The sequence below is a fragment of the Cordyceps fumosorosea genome, assembly GCF_001636725.1.
Source record: "Cordyceps fumosorosea ARSEF 2679 chromosome Unknown scaffold_2, whole genome shotgun sequence".
NCBI classification, from domain to species: Eukaryota; Fungi; Ascomycota; class Sordariomycetes; order Hypocreales; family Cordycipitaceae; genus Cordyceps; species Cordyceps fumosorosea.
Window position 1 is genome coordinate 1 of NW_017387302.1, and position 27453 is coordinate 27453.

General features: G+C 53.6%; 8 protein-coding genes across 8 annotated transcripts; 2 read left to right on the forward strand and 6 right to left on the reverse strand.

Annotated features, from left to right (window-relative positions):
- Positions 1-31: 31 nt before the first annotated feature.
- On the forward strand, positions 32-1135 carry ISF_01157 (serine/threonine protein kinase; the record flags this gene model as incomplete). Its single annotated transcript, XM_018844764.1, has 1 exon — positions 32-1135. One exon carries the CDS (start codon positions 32-34, stop codon positions 1133-1135), a length of 1104 nt encoding a protein of 367 aa, XP_018707530.1.
- A 2598-nt stretch (positions 1136-3733) lies between these two features.
- ISF_01158 (hypothetical protein) lies at positions 3734-5068 on the reverse strand (the record flags this gene model as incomplete). Its single annotated transcript, XM_018844765.1, has 7 exons — positions 3734-3849; positions 3912-3982; positions 4034-4107; positions 4161-4192; positions 4249-4720; positions 4807-4882; positions 4953-5068. 7 exons carry the CDS (start codon positions 5066-5068, stop codon positions 3734-3736), a joined length of 957 nt encoding a protein of 318 aa, XP_018707531.1.
- Positions 5069-5827: 759 nt separating this feature from the next.
- ISF_01159 (hypothetical protein) lies at positions 5828-7130 on the reverse strand (the record flags this gene model as incomplete). Its single annotated transcript, XM_018844766.1, has 3 exons — positions 5828-6350; positions 6402-6880; positions 6936-7130. 3 exons carry the CDS (start codon positions 7128-7130, stop codon positions 5828-5830), a joined length of 1197 nt encoding a protein of 398 aa, XP_018707532.1.
- Positions 7131-11002: 3872 nt separating this feature from the next.
- On the reverse strand, positions 11003-13654 carry ISF_01160 (RNA-induced silencing complex, nuclease component Tudor-SN; the record flags this gene model as incomplete). The annotated part of the gene is made up of 1 exon (XM_018844767.1): positions 11003-13654. One exon carries the CDS (start codon positions 13652-13654, stop codon positions 11003-11005), a length of 2652 nt encoding a protein of 883 aa, XP_018707533.1.
- A 1957-nt stretch (positions 13655-15611) lies between these two features.
- Positions 15612-17364, reverse strand: ISF_01161 (candidapepsin-4 precursor; the record flags this gene model as incomplete). The annotated part of the gene is made up of 2 exons (XM_018844768.1): positions 15612-16612; positions 16692-17364. 2 exons carry the CDS (start codon positions 17362-17364, stop codon positions 15612-15614), a joined length of 1674 nt encoding a protein of 557 aa, XP_018707534.1.
- Positions 17365-19192: 1828 nt separating this feature from the next.
- Positions 19193-20014, reverse strand: ISF_01162 (copper-zinc superoxide dismutase; the record flags this gene model as incomplete). The annotated part of the gene is made up of 3 exons (XM_018844769.1): positions 19193-19215; positions 19271-19367; positions 19430-20014. 3 exons carry the CDS (start codon positions 20012-20014, stop codon positions 19193-19195), a joined length of 705 nt encoding a protein of 234 aa, XP_018707535.1.
- Positions 20015-21018: 1004 nt separating this feature from the next.
- On the reverse strand, positions 21019-22572 carry ISF_01163 (Cytochrome P450; the record flags this gene model as incomplete). Its single annotated transcript, XM_018844770.1, has 1 exon — positions 21019-22572. One exon carries the CDS (start codon positions 22570-22572, stop codon positions 21019-21021), a length of 1554 nt encoding a protein of 517 aa, XP_018707536.1.
- Positions 22573-25741: 3169 nt separating this feature from the next.
- Positions 25742-27306, forward strand: ISF_01164 (Homogentisate 1,2-dioxygenase; the record flags this gene model as incomplete). Its single annotated transcript, XM_018844771.1, has 2 exons — positions 25742-26086; positions 26158-27306. The coding sequence occupies 2 exons, from the start codon at positions 25742-25744 to the stop codon at positions 27304-27306; spliced, it is 1494 nt and encodes a 497-aa protein (XP_018707537.1).
- Between the last annotated feature and the right edge of the window lie 147 nt (positions 27307-27453).

The window sequence follows — 27453 nt, forward strand, 5'->3', positions numbered from 1 at the left end:
CCTGCGGCGGGAGCCGGCGGCGCGGCCGACGATGGAGGAGGTCTGCCGCCACGCATACGTGGCGCCGGAAACGGAGGAACGGTTCCCGACGGCGTCGCTGGCGCAGCTGGTGCACGCGTTCCGCGTCTGGGAGGCTCAGGGCGGCGATCGGCGGTCTCTGTTCGCCGAGGGCGGCGCGCCGGGGATGCGAGACGACTTTGAAGACGTCGTTTTAGACTGGAACTTTAGTACAGCGGTCGAAGCCGATGTTGACGAGGTCCTCGACGCGTCTGATCATGGGGCGCTACCCGGCGCTTACGGGACTGATGTGGACGAAGAGCCAGCGCGGGAGGAAGCGACACCGCGGCGGCGCAGGCGGCGCCCCCCACGGCAAATCGCTGTCAAGTCGCCGCTCGAAAAGGTCTTTGACGCAAACACGCTCTCCAACTACGACGAATACTCGCGGCAGTACTACGCCAAGTTTCTGCCCGCGCCGCCCGTGCAACAGGCCCTACTGCATAGCGACCTTCCCGTGGCGGATAGGGAATCGATCATAGACCTGGACCTGTGTTTGGTCGACAACAACCTCAGCGGCGGCACCAGCGATGGCGGCTCGGCGTTTAACTCGGTTGACCTGGGCGTGGGCACGATGCGCCCTGTCACCGGGTCCGAGGAAGAGGAAGCGAAGGAGCAGGATCTCGGCGGCACGAAACGCGCGACGCAGGACTGGAAGTTTCCTTTTGCATTTTGCCAGCCCGCCGTCGAGGATGGTGGTTTTTTGCCTCCCTGCTGGGACGAGGCAGCTTCAGATGCTTCGCACAGCCGCTCAGAGTCGTTTGACAGCCTGATCGACCTAGACATGAGCGCGGCACCGCCGACGAGTGTTGCTAGTCACCAGACTTACCAGAGGCCGTGCCTGCGGGAGCCGCCGCCACCATTGGCACCACTGCCGCAGGTTCTGATGGGCCAGGCAGGAGACGAGCAAGTGAAGGCGGAGCTGTACAGAATGACGGCTAGCTTGACCGAGCACCTGAGCTACACCACCATGTGTCTTGCCGATATGCAGATCGGCCGGGGATACGCGGGCGCGAAGATGGCAGATGGTGCCGCAGGTCAGCGTCTACCGCCAAAACAGAAGGACATAAATTCACGGTAATCAAATCAGGATGTTATTATTCTCTCATAGCCATTGCAGTGTTTTTGTAAACATCTCAGTAGGGCCGTTCCGTAAACTTCGCCGTGGAAGTCTGTACTAGGCATGGTGATGATCTGCCCCTCTGCAAAGAAAGGCAGCCCAGTATACCAGGCCGCCACGTCTACCCAGGAACGTAATAGATACTTTCATGCCGCTGATGTTAAGTACCACATTAAGATAAGAAAGATATAAAAGATAACAAATAGAAGAAAGATAGGAAAGATGAAGAAGATGTAAAAAAGAATGATAAAATGGCAAAGAACAGTGTCATGACGCTGAAGTGGTCCAAGGTGGGGACTTAGCGGCTGTACAGTGGTTCCGGAGTTGTTTGGGTAATGGGGGTTATGTAGACGGATGCACCTGTGGGCAGTAATTGCTCGCGATTGGGTATCAAGTTGGCGAAACGAGTAGAAACGATGCTGTGGGATTACTGGCATGTCATTTCTATGATTAAAGCAAGGTAGGAATTCCATCGGCTGTAAATTTCTGCCGGCCATGACTTCATACTGGAGTATTTTCTGGTGTGGCGATGCCAGCCAACAACGGCGACAACAACCCACCACAGACCGTATTTCCTCTCCAATAGCCGCGGTCCAGAAATCGGATCAGGACGCCCCTGGGTTCAGAAGCGGTCAATTCATAAAAAAAAAAAAAGGCGTAGCTCATTCTACTAGAAATAATAAGAAAAAAGACCCAGACGATAGCTTGATGGAGCGAATTGAAGAGCTTTTGGCAGAGGAATAGGGATGCAGAGGCTGCAGAGGCGAAAGTGAAGGGCAAAAAGCGGGGGAATTAAAGAAGTGAGAAGTGGTGATAACCTCATGCCTTTACTAGAGTGGCACTATAAGAGAAACTTCAACAGTAAAGATAAATTCATTCTCCTTAGAAATAATATAAGCAGAAAATATATTCCTACAGCCCTGACTTTTCTGGTTTTAATGAATATTATGGTTCAATTCGATTCCTATCAACGACCTGCCAAAAAAGTCGTATCTTCCGGGCTGCTGTGCTGGTCCTCTATCGCTCCAGTTTATCAACATCATTGATTACGTTATCCAAAAACATGTCTAATTCAACATCTGCTGCCGCATGCTTCATCCTCTCCTGCACATCAACAGAGACCTCTTCAAAGGCTATAACTTTCGCGCCTCGTATCGCCATTTCTCTCAATTTAATATACCCGTGAACAGCCTCGCTGAGCAGCGTCGAAGCCGATGATTTTGGCGTGCTTTTTGACGTCTTCTGACGCTTCGCTGGTGGCGTGCGCGATGAAGATCTCGCCGGCGTTAGGCTCGAAGGTCCGTCCGATAGTACATCATCACCTTCATCCGGCGTAATGGAAGGGTCAGAATTGGTGCGTAACGCACGCAATCCTGCTATATCATCGACGCTGACTGTAGTCATTCCGGTAGGCTGGGCGTCAGGCCATATCTGTTAAAGACTATTAGGATCCGGGATGCCGTGTAGCTTTAGAGCCCTGCCGTGCACTGGCATGAGGCCTAGAAGAGTGCCCTAATGCTCCTCTGTTGCTAACACTCTTGACGTCTCTTCGCTATACGATACGCCCTATAGACAGAGATACTTTTATATGCCCTATAGAGGCCATGTAATTGTGAGTATTTCCGTTGAAGCTTCTGTATATTAAATCTCGTATTAGGATACACGGTTCGGAATTCAGTGATTATCGAATTAAACACTAGTGTGTGTGTGTGGTGCTGCTTGGCGATAAATTCGCCGTCGACGATGGCGCTATTGATGTGCTGTATGAAGGCTTTGACATGCTCTTCTGACCAGTAGGACCGGGTAAGAGAGCCCGAACTTTGTGAGGAATCGTCAGCTAACGAAGGGGAATAGCTACTGACTCTCTCTTCCGATACGAGATCTTCGAAGTCAGGCAGTGGCTGGCTGCCGCCGCCACAGGAATCCTGCGTCGAAGCCTGTGAATCCATAGCCTCCGGAAGCCTCCAAAACGCTCAAAAAAACGCATATCCGATCGAGTTGAACACATCAACACATCCCCACCAATTGTGGCCTCAGGCTACGAAATTTACATAAATTATGTTGTCGTTAAAAAAGGTACTTCTGCAGCCAATTTTGGTGGCATATGTACCTGTGGGCGCCCCGCTAAGGTTTTTCTGTGGGCTGCAACAAGAAACAAGACAACTCAGAATCACACTCTAATCTCTCGCCAGTCAACTGTTCTCTAAGAAAATCTCCACAAATCAGCGGCGGCCGTAGGAACATCCACTCCTGGCAACTCCGGTCCGGCGTCCAACAACGGCCATTCCGCATCCGCGCCGCCCGCAAATGCCGCCGTCATGCGCTGTTGTTCCTCGCCGAAGCTGGGCCGCTTGTCATTACGAAAACGACCGCCAGTGAATAGAATTAGCAATGAACAATCACCAATATCAAGAAAACTCGGTCCTTAGGAATGACAGTTTGCTTTGTAATTATTTGCATAACGGCAGCTATCCGCTGACACCACGCCTTCCCAAGCAGACACACCATGCGCGAATATCCCCATGTAGCGGTAGCCACTTCTCGCCACTCCATCAGCCATCACAGCTCCGGTTTCTCCGCCGCCTTGTCCGCCGCCGCACGCAGGTTCGGCGCCGTCTCCTTCGTCAGCGACGTGCTGTGCGCCTCAATGTCAGCCGCCCAGAGCGCCGCGCCAACTGTGTCAGCACCCTGTCAGTCCATGGCCGCCTACATCCTGCATTTGCAAATGCCGACTCACCTGTGTTTGTGTACGTAAAAAACATGCTCGCGATGGGGATCATTTCCAGGACGGTAGCGATGAGTCCGAAGCTGGACGGTGTTAGTGTTGGTCATACTGGCCATGCTTGCCGCGGCACTCACGATGTATAAGCCCCGACGTGCGTGTCAACCCAGTCCTTCTTTTGCGCGTTGGACCACTTCTTTAATTGAAAGTACTGGACTATTGTTAGTACACCGATAATACGATTGCATGATGCCGGCCTCCTACTCTCTCATGAACCGAGCGTCCGCGGTTGCGGCCTGTCAACCTCGTTAGCCACTGCCGCCGTAAACAGCGCATTCATTACGCATCTCACCCTGCAAGAACACAAACGCCACCGTTCCCACGACCGGGATGAAGTTGAGCGGCAGGTAAATCAGGTAGCGGATCATCGCCTTGGGCCCAAACTTGTCAAACGGGCTGCGCAGCACCTTTCCCAGGCGCCGCATCGGGTCGCGCGACGAGCCCGCGCGCAGCTCGCGGCCCTCGGCGACGATTCCCGCCGCGTCACGCGCTAGCAGCGTGCCGTCAAACGTGTCGAGGATGGCGTCCTGCAGCAACCACCCGCGCGCCACGCCGTTGATGATGGCCGAGCTCTCGCTCAGCACCAGCAGCACCGTCGAGACGACCGCCAGGGGCCCGTTGACGAACACGAGCACCGCCAGCTGCGGCAGGTAGGTGAACGCGAACATGGAGCCGACGACGCCGGCGGAGAGCGTCAGCAGTGGGCCGAGGCGCGACAGGAACGGTTTCCACAGCGACCGGTGCGAGAGGAAGTAGGCGATGCCCTGGGGTCATCGGTGGGGTTAGAAACGGGGTTTTTCGAAGCAGAAGAAAGATTCTTCGGGGTGTGAGGAGGTGGGATCGGGAGTACCTTGAGCGGGTAGAGGTATGCGCGACTCTTCATGGCTTCGACCGCGACCTTGCGCGCATTGCCAAAGTCCTCCTTGCTGCGCGAGGTCATGAACGTTAACTGCTTGAGCCACGAAACAACTCTCAGAAAACGTGTCGGAGCCTCACAAAATCTCGCCCGCCTTTTCCCCAACGGCGTCCATGGCGCGCGCGCTGCGCGTCTTGGGCTGATTCTTATCGGCGCCGCCGGCGACGGCGCCCGAGGATGAGGTGTTGGAACTCATTGCCAGATCGTGGGGTGTCAGTCGTATCGCTCGATCGATCGGGGTTGTTTGCGTTTCGGAAGTAAATAGCGTTGCGACAGGTCTTGGTGAGTGTATTGGTGCAACTTGAGGCAATTGAATGTTTTGTAGGGAATGAAACTTGAGATCTCTCACCAGAGAGGAGCTGTTGGGCTGTTATGACAAGCTTCGATCTAGAAACGTGAAGTAGCTATGTCGTCATCGAAGCGCTACTACGAACCAAGGCTAAACTTGGCGGGGGCGGGAAACGGTGTATACAATGGCCTGGATTGATGGCTTGAACAGTTGTTTCGTGCGCCATCAAGTTCCCTATTTCAACTATTGGCAAAGAAAGGATTTATTCACGCCTGGCCCTTCCTGCTATTGCAGCGATCTGGTGGTCACTCTATTGCCCACCCCCAATGCCGTCTTGGTCTTGCGTCAGACAAGGTAACTAGTAAACCCATTACTGTTGCTGGGCGGTACCTGGATCTTCTATCAGAACACCTTCACATTTCGGGCTCTTTTACATAATTGCGGTTCTATTGCGATACATGATCCTATTTTTAAGAATCATCGTGAAACGGTACAGCGCATGCTGAACCCCAGAAAGAGAAACGCCATGATCGCCTTTGACCCCTCACACTCCGACCCAACCCAAGCTGCCAAACGCCAGGAGAACCAAATACTTAGTTATTTGCAGATATGAAGTTCATTATTGTATCGTCGTTTCATCATCAAAAATTTTATGTGCCGATCGCCTTATGCGTCTAATCTGTTCATCCGTTGTCTGTGAAGCTCCTTTTCAAGGGACTCCTCGCTGAATCCGGCCGTATCGATGGCCCGCAGTTCGTAGCAGGTGGCCTTGGACTCGGCTCGTGTTGACTTGCTGATGGAATTCGTATCTGTCGTCTCTCCAAGCATGCCTTCGCCGTCAGACTCGTCGTGCAGTCTGTAAAAAGGGCTGCGGTCGGTATTGTTGTCAGACGGATCGTGCTGCGTCGTCATGACAGAAACGTGCGGCTTTCTGCAGCTAATATTCGATATCGTTGCAATTGTGACGTCTGGCGGCGCAGACGGCGTCGAGCGGGAAAAGTGCATGTTGATGCCCAGCTTCTTGGCAGCGGCATTGAAAACGGGCCGCAGTGTGGGCAGGCAGGCGGAGATGATGCCGGCGCACATCTCAACATCGGACCAAACAAGCAGCGGAGCCAGGGAATAAGGGATATCGTTTTTGTCGTAGTTGAACAGAACCCATGTTCGATATGAAGAGGTAAAAACCGCGCTGCGAAAATGTCAGTGATTTCGTGTCGACTGTGGATGCTGGAGAACCTACAAGAAACCAAGACCGAAAACCAATGTCAGGCCAATTTTTTCACTCTTCTTGAGATTTAGTCTCCAGATTTGAGGAATGGGCAGCATCAAGATCACAATATCACTGAAGATAGTGCTGCCAGCATTTGCCAGCCAGACGGCGACCTCGTTCACACACTTGCCCTCCAGTTCGGGAATCCACAGTTTCTCAATCGGCTTGCAGATGAAGGTGAAGAGGAAGGATATGGTAATGGCCCAGCAGATGACAAAGGTACCAACAACAATGACCTGCTTTTTGAAATTGGGGATGCGAAAGATTCGGTAATACATCATCAGCAAGCTGAGCTTAGTCCAGCAGAGATTCCAGATGTAAATGATTTCGGTGATGAGAAGCCACTTGGAAATGTTGTGGACGGCGTGCTTTGAGACGCTGTCGACATGGTAACCAACACCTTCAATGTACATGGCAAAGCCAATTCCAAGCACAACCCAGTTCCACATCTATTCAGTCAGTATAACCAACTGTCTCGGGCTCGGCCTGTTGCCTGTATCTTACCATGGAAAACATGATGAGATAGTCATCCCACCACAGTTTTTGACTTCTGAGCCGTCGACTAAGTAGGCGAAGAAAGACGGACGTTACCGCCAACGTTGTCACCCATGATGTGGACAGAATGATCCAAACTCTCATGGCACGCGGCTCGTAGTGTGGCACGCCAGGCACCTTGTATCCCGAAAGGTTGGCCACCATTGTGAGAGCTGGGGGGAGGCCAATTCCCTCTCAACGATGCAATTTCCAGTAATGCTGACGCAGAGTAGGAAGTGAAGAAAACAAGAGTTTGCCGGTCAAGGGTCAGTTTTCAAACAGTCTTACATCCCACTTAGCCAAATGGGAAAACGAGCAAGAGCGAAGACCAGGTACGGCGGGACCAGTGTCTCTGAATATATATAAGTGAGGCGTGCTATGGACAGGCGCGGGCAACACCAGAGATTTAGGGCCGGCGCAGTCGACCAGGATAGTAAAAGACGAACATCAGGCTGGGTTAGTAGGTAGGGCCATGGAGTGGTGGCGTCGCCACCTCGGCGCTTCTCGATGGAGTCCTTTTATTAGCAGTTTGCAGATGCACTGGTCACAGCCTTTCGGTAGGGGCAGGCAGAAGTGTCGCACTAGCGAAAAGAGGCGGCGGGCCAGACGCAGCTCACATGCCTTTTCGCTGCAGGCCCGGTCTGCTGCTTGGCTGGGGCAGGAAGCTGCCTGCTCGGGGCGACCCGCTTGATGAATCTTGTTCTGGTTGACTACCACGTGAGAGTTGTCCGTATCTGGATTTGAAGGTGGTACAGGTAGACAAATGGGGAGAAAAGGTGCTATTTATTGATGAAGAAATGAAGAAGTTGGTGATGCAAGTTTGGTAGTGGTTTTGGAGATGCGTGGCGTTTTCTGGCTGGCAGCTGGCAGATGGCAAAGAAGAGCGTCTGGCAGCTGGAAGCTATTAAGTACCAGCACATACAAACGGCCCCAACTTCAGCTTCGACCAACCATCAGCGCAACCAGCTATTTAAATTGTCATTGTAAAGATCTATCAACGCCAAAGCTCGCTCTTAATCTATGTGGCTTGCTCCAGAGCTTCACGCCACCTCCTGTCAAAAGTCTTCGCAGCCTTATACACTTCTAGGAAGCCTCGCTCACTGCATGTCAGCAAAGACGTTGTGGCTGCATACCAGCTTTTGTTTCGTTTCTTTTGTCACTCTCGAGCTAGAGTTGCTACTGCATGCACTTGTGCCAGTGTTGACAAACCTGAGTAAATTAGTAGGCAACCTAATTTCATAGTTCTCTCATTTCCACACCCTGGGCTCTTGAAATAGTACCAATCCACTAGGCAAACCCCAGCGGCGAAGTTGCGCCCGTTCAGACGATCTGAACGAGCTAGTTATAATTTATTCGTACCTTGACCAGCACCCTGCAAGGCATCTAGCAAGCGATAGTTGCGCCCCATGTCTAGTTATTAGCAAGGTCTGAGCGCAATGCAGACGATGGCGCGGGCCGAAAAATTAGTAGCCACCAAGAGCTCGTCGCCACTTTACTCCAGCGGACACGTTCGATGCGCCATTCGAAAGACTGAAACGCTCTAGAGGCAAGCTGTGTAGAGCATTCAGTTCTCCAGGTTTACAAACAATATGAAAAATTGAGAAATCGCGGGCAAGTGGGCTCGTTTGGCATCCAGCTCTTCGTACTCCCCTGGCATGGCATGCCCCTATCCCCCGCTTTCGCCTGCGAACTGTCTCAGAATATTGGCCACTGACGGAGGCTGCCGACGGCCTCCCTCCACATCTGCTTCTAATTAATTAGTAAAAGATCGTCCGCCGTTCATTTCATGCCACAAGCCCCAGCTTCACATGCTTGGCAATTGGACTCTCTCAATAGCCGACGTAACGAATTTCATAACGACGAGCAAGATCCGATTCCGTTGACGCGGTTCAACTCTGCGACACCAAGTCTTTGTTTACTACCGCCAGCGGTGTCTGGGGAAGTGGGCAACTTGACGAGCCTAGGGGCGGGGGATTGTCCAGATCAGGCATAAACCGCTGTCACCAACGCGCCATTGTGACAAGCTCCAGTAGTCACCACAAAAAGAAAACGATGCAAAACTACCACATGGAGTTGGAGAACTGCTATGCAACGCCAACAACCTCGCTCCATGCCCAGGGGGACCGAAAACCTAAGATGCGATGATTCAAAGGCTGCAAATGCATATCTAGCATCACCCGAAGGAGAAGTTGCAGTCGCAGATCAACCCATCGACGCAATTCACACACACAACTTTGACGATGGCCGCACCACCACTCACCCCGCCACTCTCGCCCCCCCCCCCCCTTCCGGTGGTCAACTTGAGCCAGCCGACCTGCAGATGGTGAAGCCTTCGCTGCTGCTCTGCCAGAACGCCATGGACGGCCCGGCGTCGCACTAGGCGATCACTGCGCAGCGAAGCAACCCAACCAACCTGACCTGTCGACAGCCGTTGCAACAGACACCATCGTTTGGTGTGCAGCACACCTAGATCGTCCCGCCTGGCGGTGCATAGCTCCGCGAACCAGCCACAACGAGCCGTTCGGTGGCGCTCGCCCCGAGATTTCGCGCAGTCTAGACTGGAGGAAGCTGTTCGTTGAAGACACGGCCATCGAGAAAGGGCTCGCCCGAAAGCTACAGGATAGGCCCTGCGTGGCGTGCAGCAGTCATGGAAGCTAGGTAGATCATCCCAAGAACCTTTTTAAAGCTGTGAGGAAGAGGCTGTGAAGAGGCTGAAACCAGCCTCTTCTATTCTGTTCACTTTCACCATGCCCCCCTCGTTCTTGGCGATGCTACCCCGCGTTACATCTCCGAAGCTGATCCATCACCGCTGCTGGCTGGATTTGCACCGGCGTTGCTCCCCAGCAGGACTGCGAATATGCCTTGCCGCATGTAATATAGCGCCGTCCTGGACCAAGTCGTGGTGTTGGCCCAAGCATCCCGCCATGACCAAGCATACGAGGTGGGAAAGGGTTTCCCCGCAAACAGACACCGACTATTCATAAACCTGGGGTTCTGAATGCAACGGCAATGTGTATTTCCTTCTCTGGAAAGAATTGGCAAGCTATCTTCGTCCCTGCGTCTGATAACATATAGGAGGCGGCCCGAAGTTACCCGAACTCGAGCAACGTTGGAGCAAAGGCGAACCGTGTCAGAGGGGAGCCGTCCTTTCCGTGCAGACTGCCCGATGCAGAGCGAATAGTCTGTCTCTCCTCCCCATCTCGTCGCTGTTTCTATGCACGCGCATGGACAGGTGATTGGAACAGCGCGAGCGCGTCACTTGAACGTCGTCCTGGCCTCACACAATGGTGGCGCTCTCATCCCTTGCCCGCCTCTTCCCTTGCAGTAGTTACTTTTCATTTCTTTCTCTTCTCCAATGGAGCCGCGTGTGCCTCCGTCTCCTAGCGAAGCTCCCGGGTTTTCTCCGCATGCTGCACCGGCCTCCCTTTCCCATATACCTGGCCTCCGGCACCGGAGAGCCGTGACCGACAGACGAGAGGCAATGCAAGAGTAAGTATGCGGTAATGGTGGGTGTGGTCTGTGAACATGGAAGCAAAGGAGAGTAGTACCGTTTACATACCGCCATTTGTGCCAGAGGAAAGGATAAAGCCCGTCGCAGCTGAAAGAATTCGTCGTTTCCGGGGGAGGGGTGTTATTCACAGCATATGCCTTTCATGCATTGATCTCATGTTTTAATCACTTTCTCTTACCAGAGTCCCACAACCTCTCACAACCTCTTCACAGGGTTTTCGTACCTGTCAAACCGCTTGTTAAGTTCTCGGTGGGTTGCTGTACAGGTGCATGTTTCGTCAATTCATGAACGTCTACCTCTTCTAGGTGGAGCATTAATCATCTTTACATTCTACCCCAGCTTCACGTGTCCCTTTCTGTTCATGCGGCGGCGCTTAAAATGCCAAAGTTTTCTTGAATGCAATCATGAGTCCCATCAAAACACTTTTATATCCTTAGTATGTCAGCCTCCCATACAGTTCCCATTGCCTTTTTTCAAATATATATCTATCGATAGTTATAAATCGTTTTTGGCATGTGCTTCAACTCTAGTCCTCAGTCAGGTCACCATACTCCCACTGGCCCTGGCGCTCAGCCTTGGCCTGGGTCTCCGTCTGGCGGAGGTGCTGCAGGACGGGCTCAAAGGGCTTGCTGCGCTCCCATGCCTTCAGCTTCTTGGGGACCATGCCGAAGCCAGCGGCGACAATCTCGTTGTTGACCGACTCGTTGGGGCCGGGGAGGCCGCCGTCCGCCTTGGGGTCGTAGAGCGTGATGTAGCTAATGTTCTCCTTGTTGTCGACATAGTCGAAGCTGCCGACCAGGCGCTTGCCCTCCGTCAGCTCGGCGATGAAGGCGACGGCCTCGTCAAAGTAATCGGCGCCAGTTGGGAGCTGCACAAAGGCCAGCGAGGCGTCGACGGCCTGCGGCTTGAGCTTCTGGGCACCGAACTGGCCCTGGTCAAGAGGGCGGAGGTTAGACCAGGCAACCTTTTCCGAGTTTCCGTAGTCAACAAACATGACCTCAGCAACCTTGGCAGTGCGGTCATTTGCACGGACACGAGCACGATACCACTGGCCGTCTAGAGAGAATTTGGCCGAGACGTAGTCACCGGTCTTGGGAGCATCGGCCAGGGGTTTGTTGTTCTTGGAGTCGAGATGGAACTTGCGGAAATCGCTCATGAGCAGCTCAAGAGCAGCCGTGCCTTTTCCAATCTCCTGAATTTTGAGCTTACCATTGCTGTCAATATTGGTAATGACAACATCGCGGTAGTCAGTGGGGCGTTTTTCTAGAGAAACTTCGGTCTCCAGTGTCTCTGCGGGGGCCTCCTCTTCCTCCTCCTCATCCTGAGATGGGTCCCAGTCCTTCCAGAGATTCTTGCGGCCTTCCTTGGCGCGCTTTTCAGCAGCAAATAGCTCGTTAGAGTTGCCCGATTTCTGTGCCGAATATGCATGCACAGTGGCAAGACCCTCTTCAACTAGGACCTTGGCGAAGTTCTCGCGACCAATGTATAGCTCTCCAATGAAACCGCCGACTTTGTCCATATCTTGAATGTTGACCTCACAGTCGCGCTGATTGCAGCGGCGGTTAGCCAGGTCGAGGGCCTCCTTGCCGAACGGTTCGCCACCTTCACCGTCGGGGCGGGGAGCACGAGGGCCGCGGATGCCACCGAGAACAAGCGTCAGCTTGACACTCTCACGAGGGATCAGAATAGTGAAGCGAGAGCCGGCCTTGCAAAAGTCAACAATAGCAGGAACCTTCTTTTGCCGTTGTAGGGTGGCGAGCATGATCTTGGCTTTTTGGAGGTTGTCCGAAAGATCGAGGTACTGTTTAGCCTTTTGGGGCTTGCCAGACCACATGCCCTTCTTTTCTTCCTTGGCTTTTTCCTGTGCAGCTAGAAGATCGTCATAGATGGGCGATCGATCGGTATCGTCCTTGCGATGACGAATAACGGTAGCCCAGCCAGCCTCAACCAGCTCTAGGCCAATATTCTTGCCTTTGTCGGTGATGGTAGCGACCTCCTTAGCCTCAAAGCCTTCAGTCGCAGGCTTGTTGCCATCAATGCTAATCTTGACCTGCTTGCCAATGACCTTTTGTCTCAAGAATTCTTTGGCTTCGTCACGGAATGGCGCCTCTGAGGCTTCATTTGTACGAGGGCCACGGACACTGCTAAAACTGATGCGCTTCTCGCCGCCGTTCTTAGTGCGCACGAGCACAGTGTCAGCAGCGAGGACCTTGAAGATGGCCATGTCCTGGTTTCCGCCGTCGGCTTTGGCAACGTGGTTCTTGTGCAGACGTAGCTTCTTGCCTTGTGCTTCCTTCTCGGCAGCACGCAGTGAAGCCATCTTTTCACCCAACATAGTCGAGTGGAAATCATTGCATCGAGCGAGACCCTCTTGAAGGAGAAACTCCGCAATATTTCCGCGGGGATGGAGCACGTGGGCAATTAGCTGTCCCTGGGGGCTCGCGCCGACGATTTCGACCTTGACAAGACGCTGCAGAAGCCTGGACTCTACAAAGGCCTTGGCCTCGTTGCCATGCTCTTCAGCAGGCTGTGTAGCTCCGGTTGAGGTCTGCACTCTCTCGGTGGCCGGGGCACGAACACCAGCAAGCAGGGTCATGGGCTGAACGTGCTTCTTCTCAGAGAGGAGCAGACGCACAAGAAGTCTGTCACCGCTGAGAACACGTTCGACGATACCATCGACGGTCTTTCCCTTCCATTCTCTGATAAAGTCAGGACTGCCAAGGTCGTTTTGCACCTCAATCATGCCACCAGTGCCAGCCCACAAGCCCTTGGACTCGGCCTTGGCCTGGGTTTCAAGAGCACGAAGAGTCTCGAGCTTATCAAGAATCTCTGGGGAATCTTCCTTCTTGCCAGCATCCTCTCGGACTTTTAGCCAGCCAGCCTTGACCAACTCATCGGGGAGATCAGTGCCGTCCTTGAGCTTGACAGTGCCGAACTCTCGTCCAGAGTTGGGGATTGTGTAGTGAATCGTGGCCTGAACGGCCTTGCCGACAACGAGGTTGCGGAGGTATTCGCGGGATTGGAAGGCAAAGGGCTCGTCGCCGTCGCGGCGCAGATGAGGGGCGGTGACGTAGGCGAGGGAGATGTTTCGTTCGGCAGCAGGATTGTTTGGGCTGGTCAAAACCAGAGTATCGCCACTAAGAACGCTCTTGACATTGCCGATGAAAGGCTTGGACATGATGAATAAACCGATAGGGATACACAGGGAGATCTATGAACAGACGCTGGTCAGCTGCATATACTATACGTGGTTGCAAGATTGGCAGAATGCAGGCGATAATTTCTCGGCACTATCCAATCTCTGGTGGAGGTTCTGGCCATTGCGTCTTGCAAATCATCAGAGGCATATGGTAGACGAATGTCCTTCCCATGTTCATGGTGCCATTATCTTTACACCGCCATCGAGCATCTTGTCGAGCAGTGCCTGGCTAAACCCCGCCGACGCAATTGGATTGACGTACCTAGCGGCAAGAGACGTGAGAAGAGCAAGAAGCAGACGACAAAGCCGAATTGAAAAGTAAAGAAACGGTCTTTGAAACAGACAATTGAAGAGACAGATTGAAGAGGTCAGTAGAAGCTAGCCGAATGGTTGGGAGACGCCAGACTGTAGGAAGGGGAGCTTGGATGGAGACGCCCCGCATTGTGGCCTGTCGTGTGCCTGAGAATCTGGTGAGGCAAGGTGGCCGTTCCTTGCACCACCAATACGAGGGTTGCTTTGTAACGGTCGCTTACTACGGTGCAAAAATAAGTTTCAAAGGCGTTTAGGCATGTGAAATTTGGAGACAGACCTCTCAAGCCAATATTTGTCCAAAATACCTGGGTTATCGCACAATCTGGCCACCGTCAACGGCGAGTTATACTCGAGTGTGGGGTTGTATCACCAGCCACAACGCAGCCGCCACAGTGAGGCGTATCGCCAGAATACAAGGAGCAAGAGTGTCAAAGTGAGCCATGAACCACACAGCCAACAACGCAATGCAACCGCCAGGGTTTCTTGTTAGCTCTCGTTTGTTGCGCCAAGTGCACAGTTTAATAGCAATCTCCAGCCCCTCGATACAATGACACACTTGTTTCCCCCGAGAAATATTAACATCCGCTCCTGCGGGAACCCGGAAAGCACCCCCTGCATTGCCAAAGCCGGACGGAGGTTCTCGTCAGAATATTTTTGCATTATAGTCATTTCAACATAGGTAGAATCAACAAAGGTGCACATGCGCCTGGCAAGAACTGGTCAGGCTGCTCAATTGACCCTTCAGCAACCTTTCAGGCTGCGTCCTGTGCCGTGCCGATGACACAGGCGCGAGTACTGCAAGTTGCCGCAACCAGTCATTGAGCAGGCAACAGTATCCTCGAGGCTATTCCATCCTCGCTTGCTCCGTTTTGTTTGACTTTCAACGGCTCCCAGCGTCGTTTGCCCTGAGATTGAGGGCGACAGATGCGGCTGGCCCGCGTCAGCTGGTCCGAACGAGTGAGTCGAACGTGGACGGATGTTTCGGCAAGCACCGACCAGAATCTCGATAAAAAAAAAGCAACAAAAAATATGTGCATATAGCTGCCAGTATGCGGTGTTTGTCGATGCGAGATCTCAATGGAGCGACCGGCGAGGCCGGTCATCGCCTTCACGCTGCGAGGTAGGATGGACGGGTCTTAAAATAGAGAGGTACGCAGCTGGACGCGGCCCGGAACTGCCAGCTCATTTTCATACCGAACTGGCCTCTTTCCTGGCGCGACGTTGGTTTAATGGAGCCCGCGTCATTGCTTTCGAGCCTCGTTTGGCTTCCTTGACGGAGGAAGAAGCAGTGCTTCGAGCCGGCTCATGCTGTAGGGTCTACTCGCCAATCACCCATTCGCATGTTGTCGAAGGAACTGAGCGGCTAATTGATCGGCTTCTTTCATAATTTAGACAATTGATCATTTTATTCTGTGGCTCGGTTCCTTCTTGATTAATTGTTGCCTTCATAATTGTATAGCTTGGAGACTTTATGCTTCACGGCCCGACCAGGTCGGCGCTTGCATTATTGTATTGCTACTTTCTTACTTGTCTGTATCTTCTTGGTACTTTTTATTTTCCCTCTTCTCTTCAGAGCTTACTGTAATTGTTTACCGGTCTCCGAGCTCTCCTACGCTCGGCTTCATCACGGAAACTCCTCCAGCTGCTCGCCCGGCGCGCCCGGGTCGCCCGTGGCCTGCGCGAACCACAGGCTGTTGTTCTCCAGGTCAAACACCGTGTAGACGTCCGTGAAGTAGACGAATCCCATGCTGTTCAGGTTCTCGTCCGGCGCCGACGCGAACGCGCCCACCTCGCAGAGCCCCTCCTGCGTGAGCCTCGGGTCCGCGATCTCGTCCGAGATGCGGATCTTGTCGAGCGCGAGCGTCGTCTGCACGCGGTCGTTGTTGAAACCCATCACGAGCTTGTTTCCGGCGCTGAGCAGGCCGCAGTCTACCGGCCCCAGCTCCCCAAACTCGTCGCTGAAGTCGGTGTCGAGGGCGCGCGCCATCTTGCGCAGCACGTTGGCGGGGAGCGTCAGGGCGACGCCGCCCGTGTCGAAGAGGGTGAAGGCATTCTTTTTGTTCAGGCCAAGGTCAATGAGACCGCTGCCACTCTTTCCGCTTCCGTTATTGCTGCTGCCCTGATTCTTGTTGCCCTTGTCTTTGTTCCGGTTGTCTCTTCCGTTGTCGCCGTTGTCGCCGTTGTCGCCGTTGTCGCCGTTGTTGTTGTTGCAGCTGCAGCTGCAGCAGTTGCCGCCATTGTTGCTGTTTCTGTTGTTTCCCTGGCCCTTGCTGTTGGAGTTGTGACCGCCCTCGCCAGCGCTCAAGACACGCGCTGCCTGAACGTCCTCCTCGCCGGTCTCGTCGCCGCCGCCGTACTTGCCCTTGGCCTTGCTGTAGCCTTTGTTCCGTGGGGCTGTGCGGCGAAATATCGAGCGTTTGAGGCGCATGTGCTCACGCTTCTCGCTCCTTGTGAGCCGCCTCGTCTGATTATTGCCACCGCTCATGTCCAGCCGTATGGAGCTCATCTTGACTACAAAGTCACTAATCTTGCCATCGGTGGTCCGGTCGATCGGAACTTGCTGCAGCTCGCCAGTGAACTTGGACCGATCGACGCCGCCAAAAAAGACGCTTCCGTTAGCGAGGGCTGCATAGAGTTGTGTTAGAGTCTGCCAGAGTTCTCTTCGCCACCAGCAGGTGGGGGTTCTCGCGGGGGAAGCACTCACGCGTCGGGTTCATGACCACACTATATGAGTTGCCCTTGGTGACGCCCGTGTCCTTCATGACCTGCGGCAGATTGTCGTACTTCTTGTCCGTGGCCTCAGCCTCGCGAGGTCCGACGCCGTAGATGGCAAACTGCGGAAAGTCGCCGGAAGGTTGGCCATCCGACGCCAGCGCCACCTGTGCGTTGGGCACCTCCTCGCCCGTGACGTTTCCGGCACCGCCGGCACCGTCAGCACCGCTAAGCCTGCCGGTACCGTTGCTGGCCCCGGTCCCATCCGGGGTGATGACCGTTACAGTTGTTTTGATGTACTCGCCATTGAACTCATCGCCACCGCTGAACCCGGCTTCGAATTCCTGCCCCGGTAGCTCCTCGACGTCGGACGTCAGCTGCTCGTCGAACTCGCCGCGGACGATTTCGGCCCCGTCGGTGCACTGCTGGTTCTCGACCTGGCATAGCTTGGACCCGGCCTGCGGGATGATGGTGTCGGACGAGCCCGAGTCGAAGATGCCGGTGATCTCCTGCGGCGGTGAGCCGAAGCCGAGCGCCAGCAGCGGCTGCCACGGGCCAGTGGCCTCGCTCTGGAAGTGCTGCACGCTGCCCTGAATGACGCGCTGCGCGGCGGTCGTCTCGAGGGCAATGAGCAGTGTGGTGGTGTACGGCCAGCTGTACCTCATGGTGTCGATATTATTATTAAAGGTTCGTTGGTTTGTGAGTTGTGACTTGGGTTCCTCCTTTATCCGGTAAAGGCCAGTGGTCCGCCGTCCAAAGAACTACAGATGCAGATCCAAACGGATCGTTGTACAGTTATATAGTAGATTCATACACGAACTCGCACATATGCTCTCCCAGCACAATCGTTACACACAGCACTTACACTCTGCGCTATTACACATAAATGGCATATGACTGCACATCGGAGCTGGAGAGTGGCTGAACTGAGCATTGCGCTCATCAATTCCGTATCTGACCAAGTCGGGGGCCCCCAAGTCTGGATATCGGGCCGTCACAATAGTGAACACGGGTGGGCTGAAGAAAGCAGAAGGCCGGGCCAGCACAGAGCGAGGGACGTCATTCCGTATGCATAGTACAAACAAGCCAAGAGCAAGCTTGGTTTTTTCTTGTTTCCATCTGACTCGAAGGTGTGAAACCCAAAAAAAGACTCATGGGCTATACCTGATGACATTCATCGGAAGACGTGCCTCTGTTTCCGCTGTCCTGGCTGGTTTCGCACATCAAGTCTTGTTGTGCCAAGAGGATCTCCTGCGGCTGCCTCTGTGTAAGAGACGTCCTGGCCCTTGGCACCTGCCATGGCCTGACTCATTTGCGTTGACGATCGCCGGGGCGGTAAATACGCGGCGGCATAGAGTGGCGAGCCCCTTCGCTTCGAACTACAGGAGACAGGAAGATCCTGAGACAAGGGTGCGATAGGATGAAACCGCCTAAATATTTCCATGCGGCCGGAGTTTTTCTGCACTCAGGGATGGCGGGGAATGCGACTTGTTGCACAGAACCCCCTGGTTGGTCTAAGATATTGGTCCTTTTGCCTCGCCTTTTTATGCGTTCTTCCTTGACAGTGAGGCGGTGCTGGGTTTAAGACGGAGGATGTTTCGTATGCAGCCGCACTACCTTAAACATTACAGTAGATTGCCCCATGTTCCAATAGAAGCGAATAACTTATAATGCGTTTCAACAGCATGAAGGATGTCCTCAGGGAGAAAACCACATAAATTACGCTCTGATGGTGGTTTTACCTTTGGTGTTATGGCCTAGTCACGGCTGGCCGGATCACCCTAACTTCTGCTCATTGTGTCTTCCCGTCTAATCAGAACTAGCCATTGGTCAAATAAAATCCTAAGCGTAGAAGATTGGCAAGAATAAAATCCCAGGGCAGAAAAGTTCCTCCAACATTGCCTCCATCTGATGTTTTGCCGCGTTCAGCCTTAGTCCTTCGTCCGACGCCGGGCCACGCCACATCCGCGCTGAGCCGCGCGCCGCTGCTGTCATCAGACTCGGCCACTAGCCGGACTTTCCCTAGCTATTGGCATGTTTCGTCTCTAAACTGATGCACTGTTTTATACACAAACAACCTTGGCGAGCCAATGTCGCAGATGGAATGTTCTACGGGCCCGTTAGAACTCGTCCCAAGACTGGGGTGAGACGACACCCGGGCTGCACGGCGAAGGTTCAGCATGGTAGTGAGATCCTTGCAGCCTTGCCTCGATGTGGCTTGAGGTGTTTCCAAAAAGGTTTTGGGGGTTGGCACATCAGGTGGCGGCCTCGTAGGGTGTCAAGGTATGTATAAAGATGGGCGCACCAGTGCGGCGAGGCGGAAATCAGCGGCGGCCAGCACAATCAATTCATAAAGTCAAAAGTTCCGAAAGTGAAATGTCTTTTTTTCATTGGGTGAAACTACATGTCAATCTAGTCAAGAATTGGTCCGGCTTAAGACCTTTCTCTCAAATAGTTGCCATCTCGTCATTTTGGTTTCTTGCGCCGAACAGCTTAGTTGGACACACCAATGACACCTGGAAGACAATTAGTATTCATTTCAAAGTGCTTTATTGGAGGAGCGAGGCTTACCGCAAGCGGGACGGGGACCAGCGTTGCCAGTTTTGAGGGACTCTTCGTTGCCGCCCTTGCCGAGGTCGTCAGTGCCAGCGTGGACAACGACAGTGCGCTGGAAGCAATGTTAGCAGATCGTGACAAGTACCGAGTGGCCGCATATAGATGTATACGCACGCCAATGACGCTGTGAGGGCCAATCAGCTTGACCTGAGAGTCCTGGATGGAACCCTTCGCGTTGCCCTGGGCGTCCGTCTTGACGTTGCCGAGGTCACCCACGTGACGGGCGGCGTCAGTGGGCGCACCATGCGTCTTGCCGTGCGGGTTGAAGTGCGGGCCGGCCGAGGTGCAGCCGTTGGTGTTGTCGCCAAAGGTGTGGATGTGGAAGCCGCGCTCGGCGTTGGGGTCGTTGCCGGTCAGGTCATAGGTGATGGTGGTGGGCGCCGACTCGGACTCCTGCTCGAAGGTGACGGTGCCGCCAACCTTGGCGTCACCGCGGAGAACACAGACTGGGGGCGATTGGTTAGAATTGGTTATGGTGAGAGACGGGGGTTCATTGGGGGGGGGGCTCGTCTGGAGGGGAGCAGTGCATCTGGAGGGGAGCAGTGCATCTGGAGGGGAGCAGCTGGATGGGCGGGCAAGACAGGGCGGGACAATGCTGGGTGCCATCAAGGCCCTCGAATCGAGAGACAAGTCTTGCAGCCAGCCAGCCCAATCCATCAAGGTCATCAATAAGATGGATGGATGGCCGTAACGGCACATGGCGGCGCGGCTAAAAAAACCAGCGCAAACCAGCTCGCATTTCCCGCCCAACCTATAAACATCCAGCGCAGCCGCCCCTCCATCAAATCTTATCACCAGCATCATCCGACGACGTGCAGATATTCATTGCGTACGCCTGTGGTGGTTTTCTTAATTCCTTACCTGCTTTGACCATTTTGGATGATTGTTTTTCTGTTTTTGCTTCTCGTTGATGTTTGGGTGAAGGAGATGATGCAATCGATGGAGGGGGAGAGGAGGGGGGAGGAGGGGGAGAGAAGAGGGGGAAGCTTAATAAAGCTCTCCTACGGCGGCGGCGGGCGGGCTTTTCCTGGCCGACGAAAACGCTCGGTTGGCTACGCCTGATCAGTGAGGAGGGGCAACGAAAGGCAAAAAGCTCACGAATCGACACTAGTTAACACAGCTCGAAGCTCCCCAGATTCACGGCCAATGGAGACGGAGCTTATACTGCGCCGCTCCCGAGGGCGGAGTTACGAGACGCCAGCTTTTGCTTGGAAATCACCATTCACGGACCAGTCTCGTCACTGCACGTATCCACAATGATAGCCTCGGAAAGGCCTCGACAGCGACGACAACCAACCCGAAGCCGCAGAGATGAATATTTCTTCGAGAGTCGGGGAATGACGAAGATGCGACATCTGGATTTCAGGCAGGCGTTTGGCGAAGCAGGTCTCAGCTGCCTGACTTGGCACAACGGTGCAGCGTCATCAGAAGAGGACCTTGAACGACAAAAATGCGAAAATTGACGAAAACAGAAAGGAGGAGAAAAAACAAAGACATGAGCAGGATGAGAATTTACAAAAATCGACGCTAGGGCGCAGGTTGAGTTTGATGAACATCGCAAAACCCATCTATACATTGGTTTCGCACTTGTTGCTAACCTAAAAGCCGCCAACAACATCCACATCACCACGAATCCAAAATCACTTGTCACTTTGAAGGACAGCTAGCGATTTATTCGTACAACCAGGGCGCCAACCACTGCCTTACAGCGCACGTATTAAATCAAGGCTCATGTCGTCTCGCAGTACAAACCTCGCGTCGAAACCGTCGGGTTGGCTGGTCAATCCATTCGTCAATTCCACCTTCGGCGTCACTTCATTCCCTTGGTCGTCAAGCGGCTTTTTAACGTCCATCGTGCTCAGAATGCCCGCAACCACTATCCACACGGTGGCCTTGGCAAGGTGCTGGCCGACACAGACGCGCCGGCCAAATCCAAATTGGCCATTTGGAAATGGCTCGCCGCGACCGCCTTCTTCCACAGGCGTATATCTTTCAGGGTCAAACTCGTCAGGGTCCAGGTAAATATCAAGATCGTGAGTCATAGCGCGTGCATTGGCATAGACAAAAGACCCTGCAGGGATAAAGTAGCCATTGTATACATCGTCTTCGATCGACCGATGAGGGATACCAATCGGAGAGACAGGGCACCATCTGAGTGTCTCTTGCACTAGGTACTCAATGTAGCGTAGGTCAGGATTCTGCCTGTCCTCGAAACTCGGTATCCTGTTGCGTCCCACAACTTGGTCCAAGGTTTGTTGCGCCTTGGCTTGAATCTCTGGGTGCAGAATCATGTTAATGACAAAAACCATGATAGTCGCCCATGTTGTGTCCTGTCCGGCGGCAAATACCGCCCCAGCCGCGCCTTTGATATCGTCTAGTTCTAGCTCTGGTGTTTCTCCTTTTCCAAGCTGCGCTTGTCGCTCATCCAGCATAGCCTGGATTATGGACTCTGTGCGCCGCCGGGTCGACACGGCCGCATCGAACGGCTTGTCGTGAAGATTGCGGATAGCCCAGGCCCAATCGTTGGCAAACTTGAGCGACCTGTCGTGCAACCACCTCGGCATGTATCGGAGAATCGGGAAGAAATCGACGGGCGTGCCGGCTGGGGCGCCTCCGTGGCCAAGGGCGTAACTGGCGTCTGCAGCCACTTGAATAAACGGATCCTTATCGCTGTCAATTGTGATGCCGAATCCGATGCCAAGAACGATCGCAGTAGCTAGTCGGCGCACAACATTTTCCCACTCTGCGGGATTCGCTGCCAAGCCTTTGAGCATGATGGCTGTTTCCCGCTCTTGCATTCGTCTGTATTGCACAATACTACTATTTGAGAGGCTTTTCTGTAGAATGCGTCGATGTTTTCGGAAATCAGGCCCCCATCGCAAAAATGTGAGCGTCTTGCCCCATCCCATTACCTCAAAAAGCACAAAGCGCGGCCGGTCCGAGTATTTGTGGCCTCGCTTATCAAGAAGGTCGACGGCGGCCTTGACTGAGTTGAGGACAATGACAGGCTGGCCAAGTATATTGACAGAGAGCACATCTGATCCATACTGGCGAGACCATTGCATGTAAGTGTACTCTGGGCTGTGAGAGGGCACGATGCGTAGGTGGCCGAGTATGGGTTCTGCGGGGGGGCCGGGAGGTAGGGGCAGGCCGTTGGTGCGGCGTCGATTGAGGGCGACTTTGACAACAAACAGGGCCATTAGCGTTGCCAGGATAGTTAGACCGAACGGCCAGGCATCAAAATCCGTGGCATCCATCTTTTCAAGGTGCTGGTTGATAGTTGCCACTAGCCGGCTGCTTGCCGACGGGGCCGGGCTTGCCGATCGCGTCCGAGGCGATGTGCTCGATGATGATTCGGGCACGACAGCAAGCCTCTCTCTACCAAACAGACTTGGTCGTTATCCTGGATTGGTGACGAGGTCAAACGACACGGAGGGGCCGGTGGATCTGGAGGGGATGCCGGAGGATCGGAGCGACGAGGGTGTGTGTGGGCGAGGCACGGTAGATTGGAGCTAAGTTAGGTAGGAGGCTGCGTGCGGCGCCGCCTCTTGGTGCGCCGAGCTGTAGAAGAGGACAAAGGTGAAGTGGATTGTGGAGGACGCTTCTCTGTTGGTGATGCGAGTCGCTGTCTCCTTGGATAACTTGCTAGTACTTCGCCACTAGGTAAGTAGCTCGTGGGTGGTGGGGCGCCTTCTCCTGACGGGAAGAGAAGAGAAGAAAGAGAGAAGAGAAGGCAAGTTAACGACGGGATGGAAAGAGGAGAGGAGATTACAGCCCAAGGCAGTAGTTAGTTAGCGTGGTGGAAGCTGGGCACGTACCGAGACAAGGTGCCGTCTGCCGACGAATGAGTAAACATGTCTACCAACGCAGTTTTCCGAAGCACGCAGCGAGAAGACCGGTACATGTTCGAGCTTGCATTGGAGGATTTCCTAGATTCATAGTTTGAGACCGTTTAAGAGGCTTGTCTTGTTCATGTTTGTCTATTTTCAGATTTTAGCCCGCGATGGCGCTAGTCGTAAGAACATGATCCGATCACCAACAAGGTGACCAACCAAAACGGCCATCTCTCAGTCTGCCAGTTCGTCTTGCCACAGAATGTGCAAATTATACATGTTGGTTCTCAGCTTTATCGCTCCACAGCAGTTTACTTTAGTAGCTTGCGGCGTAGACTTTGGTCCTCGTTTGAATGGAAACCATTAAACGGGCACTTCCGTCTCCTGTACAAAGAAGGAAGCACCTATCCCCGAGCGGCTACATTACAGAGGTATGGCGTCACGCTCGTCAGGATGGTGAGAGACGCACCCCCCGGGGGTGACTGAGAGTGAGCCCAGCCGGTTCCCCTCTACCAGTAGCACTCAGTCGCCGCCAACCTGCAGCCAGTTCATGAGGGCGAATATGGCACCAGTCACGGTTCCCGGCAGCAGTTGCGACTTATTAGCCAACGTAGGACAGAATAGATGCAGTGTGACGCCAAAGTTGCAAATGGTGCGATGATGCCTTGTCGTCGGTCGGCGTGCCCAGTTGTCCGGATGGAGCAACCTGTCATGGGATTGGTTTTGGGCGCGGCCAGTCTGGTTTGAGCTTGACCAACTTGGGCAAGCCCACGTCCCGATTTGCCTGCCGGACAAAGTCGGTGGCTTGATGTCCTGCACCTTGGGTTGCTTGGGGGGCCATCAATCAGCATTGGCTCCATCAGCCTGCATAGCAGACGGATGTTGCGAGTCGCGAGGAAAACGAGAAGCCACGGGATACTGTATAACGATGCGACGCTCCGTCGATTCCATGGCGTTGCGTGAAATTATGACCGGGTCTATGGGTATTCGGTGTTGAGTATTCGGCGGTTCGGCATCGCGAAAATGGACAGGTCTTTTCGTAGGTATCCTAGTAGACAACTAGAGACGGTTATGAGCTTGGAACAGTCCGTCCCGTCCGACTCTAGGCGAGGGAGGCTGGTCCATACATGGCTGCAGCATCTGCAGTATACCTAATGGGTATCGTGAGCGAGCGCTGTTGTGTCCGATGGCCGTCCACGGTAAAGATGATGGCGTGGCCCTTGACAGTTTGCCGCCCGATTAGAATCATTAGGTTCGTGTTGAGGGGCAGTGACTTGGTGCTAATCAGCCAGCGCCCCCCAACGACACCATGTACTTTGACAGAATTAGGGTGAGTGTGCATGATTTACTTGACATCAGCGGGGAATCTGGTTATTTAACGCCGGAGAGATTTGAAACACCATTTAGTGACAGGCCGCCGAGGGCTGCGTTTGGTGTTTGTGAGGACGTTCGTGTACTGGTTAATAATGCAGACAAACGGCAGCGATCCAATAGAGATGATAACTAATGTTCAGTTACCCAGTATTGGGAATTCGGGCGGCAGCTAGTGGTGCTGCGCCTGCTGTGGCGGGGCTGTGGCGGGGTTACAGGGACCTCTGGTGGGGTGATCGTGCAGGCTGCTGGGTTCACAACTTCACTGGTAAAAGGCAAGCGGCCAGCTTAGAGGTACCACAACACCTGGCAGCTAGCGCCATGGTACAACACTGTCTCAGGTCACACAGTGCAGGGCTGTCAAGGGCCTCGCAGATAGAGGTACGTAGTATTAGAACCCAAGAAATCAGCAAGTACCTTATCATTGCACCTATTTATGTACTTAACTTACTATCTGTTTAGCCAAGGTATTGGCTAAGGAATTAGAATTCCGATGCCTGCCGCAATCTGTCGTGATGCTGGGACTTGGAGTCAATTCACACTGTCGAGTTGATTCTCTTTCAGCCGGTGAATCATGTGCGCTCACTCACCACCGCTAAATCGACACACCCGAAAAAGAAAAGCACTACAATCATTTCTCAGGACCGAGGGGCATGGCCGATCTCCGCCCCATCAGCCAGCAGCCACAAAGCTGTCTCGTCTGCCCTCGCCTTTCACCCGGTTCACATCATGTACTGTACGAGGTCGGGTATCCGCCTGACCAGGGCAATTGGCACATCATACCTATCAACATCGGTAGCAAGTAGCACCGACATTTGCCGTGTTCTCCCAGCAAGTCTCCGCTAGGTAGCATCCCGCCTCTCAGCCGAGAAAGCTAGAGGTAATCAAGGTACCTCTGCCGCTTTGCCTGCCCAGCAAAGCCACCAGATTGCCATGTACATACAGGTAAGGTCAGCTACACCTACCAATGTGCTAGACTGTGGGGTGGTGGCACAGCTCAAAGCTTGCCCGTTCTTGATAAATATTTTGCCATGGCCTGCCATGGTCTGTTCCTCTCTCCTTCCTTTGCTCCGTGTATCAAATCCATGCTTTCCAATAGTGCCCCAGATCCTCATCAACGACCACTTCAAATCTCCATTGGGGCAAGCAGTCAAACACCCTCGCACACCCCTGCTCCAACAGCCAAGCTCTCCGTTTGTAGCTCCCACCAAACGTTGGCATCATGGTTTCCCTTCCATCAAAGGCATCAAAGCCGCCAAAGACCGATCAGAGTCCGCTTCCCCCGGCAGCAACTGCCAAGGCGGAATACACCAAGCCGCCTACAGTCGATGATCCATACTCTTATACGACCGGGTTTGGCAATCGTTTCATCAGCCAGGCACTCCCGGGTATCATCTCTTGGTCACAGAATACACCCCAGAATGTCAAGTATGACCTCTACTCGGAGCAGCTCAATGGATCAGCTGTCAACGTCAAGCGGAACGATGTTCGTCACGTTTGGATGTACCGAATTCGTCCCTCGGTAGCACATGGTCCCATTCGTCTTGATCCTAGCATCAATGAACATGTAAGCACTCCCGCCTCTGCCAGAAGAACCTCTCCAACTCGGCACTAACACCTTGCTCGCCTGACACCTAGATTGAGTCCTCTTTCCTCTCCCCAAACCCTAATGTTGAATCGTGTGCCGCTCAACAAGCCTGGGACCCCTTTCCCATTCCCGGAGGCAACAACGTGAACGGCGATATTAAGCCGATAAACTTCGTCCAAGGCATCCGCACCATCGGTGGTAAAGGAGATGCCGGCTTGCAAGAAGGCCTCGCCGTTCATACATACTCGGCAAATTCCGACATGGCCAGGGAAGCCTTTTGCAATAATGACGGAGAGATGCTTATTCTCCCCCAGCAAGGTCGCCTGGATATAACAACTGAGCTTGGAAACCTCATGGTCCGTCCAGGGGAGGTATTCCTAATGCCGAGTGGTATGCGCTTCAGTATCAGGCTGCCTGATGGACCGTCACGAGGTTATATCCACGAGGCTTTTGCTGCTCACCATGAACTCCCCGACCGTGGCGTCATCGGACCCAATGGCATGTCCATGGAACGAAACTTTTGCGCTCCACTTGCTCGCTACCACATTGATGAGAATCCGTGGTCCATCATACACAAACTCGATGGCGCTCTTCACAAGTGCGAGCAAAATCACACTCCCTTTGACGTTGTTGCCTGGCACGGCAATCACGTTCCCATTAAATACGACTTGAACGAGTTTATAAGCCTGGTCAACTCGACGAAGGATCAAGCTGATCCAACCCTTTACACTGTCCTCTCTGTCAAGTCGAACAAGAAAGACACCCCTTTGAGCGAATTCTTAATCTTTACCGAAAAGTGGATTACCGCTGAAGGCACTTTCCGCCCTCCTTACTACCACCGCAACATGAGCACTGAGATCATGGGGCTCGTTTTCGGAGAATACGGCGGCAGCAGCCATGTCCTCGCCCCGGGTGGTCTCAGTTACGAGGCGGCTTACATGCCGCATGGCGAGACCTATGAAACATGGCAAGATGCCAGCCGACGGAAGCTTGAGCCAGTAAGAATTTGCAACGGAACCATGGCTTTTATGTTTCACGTCGGCGGCCCGGTCAAGTTGACGAAATGGGCCATGCATGGCCAAGGCGCCAAATCCCTCCATCCTAGCGACCCTACCCAATGGGACAGCGTGAGGCCTGGTTTCTTCGATCACGCAGAACAAATTGCCGCGGATATAACGGCTGTGAATGGGATTCACTAGCAAAACGTGTCCATATAGGATGGAAGGAATCAAAATATGCAATCATGCAGCGAGACTGGCGGCTCCAGCAATGCTTTTCTGCTTTGGCGTAGCCGAGCAAATAGAGGGGCGTTGAGCTGATATCTGGGTGTTGCTCCTCTGTCATAT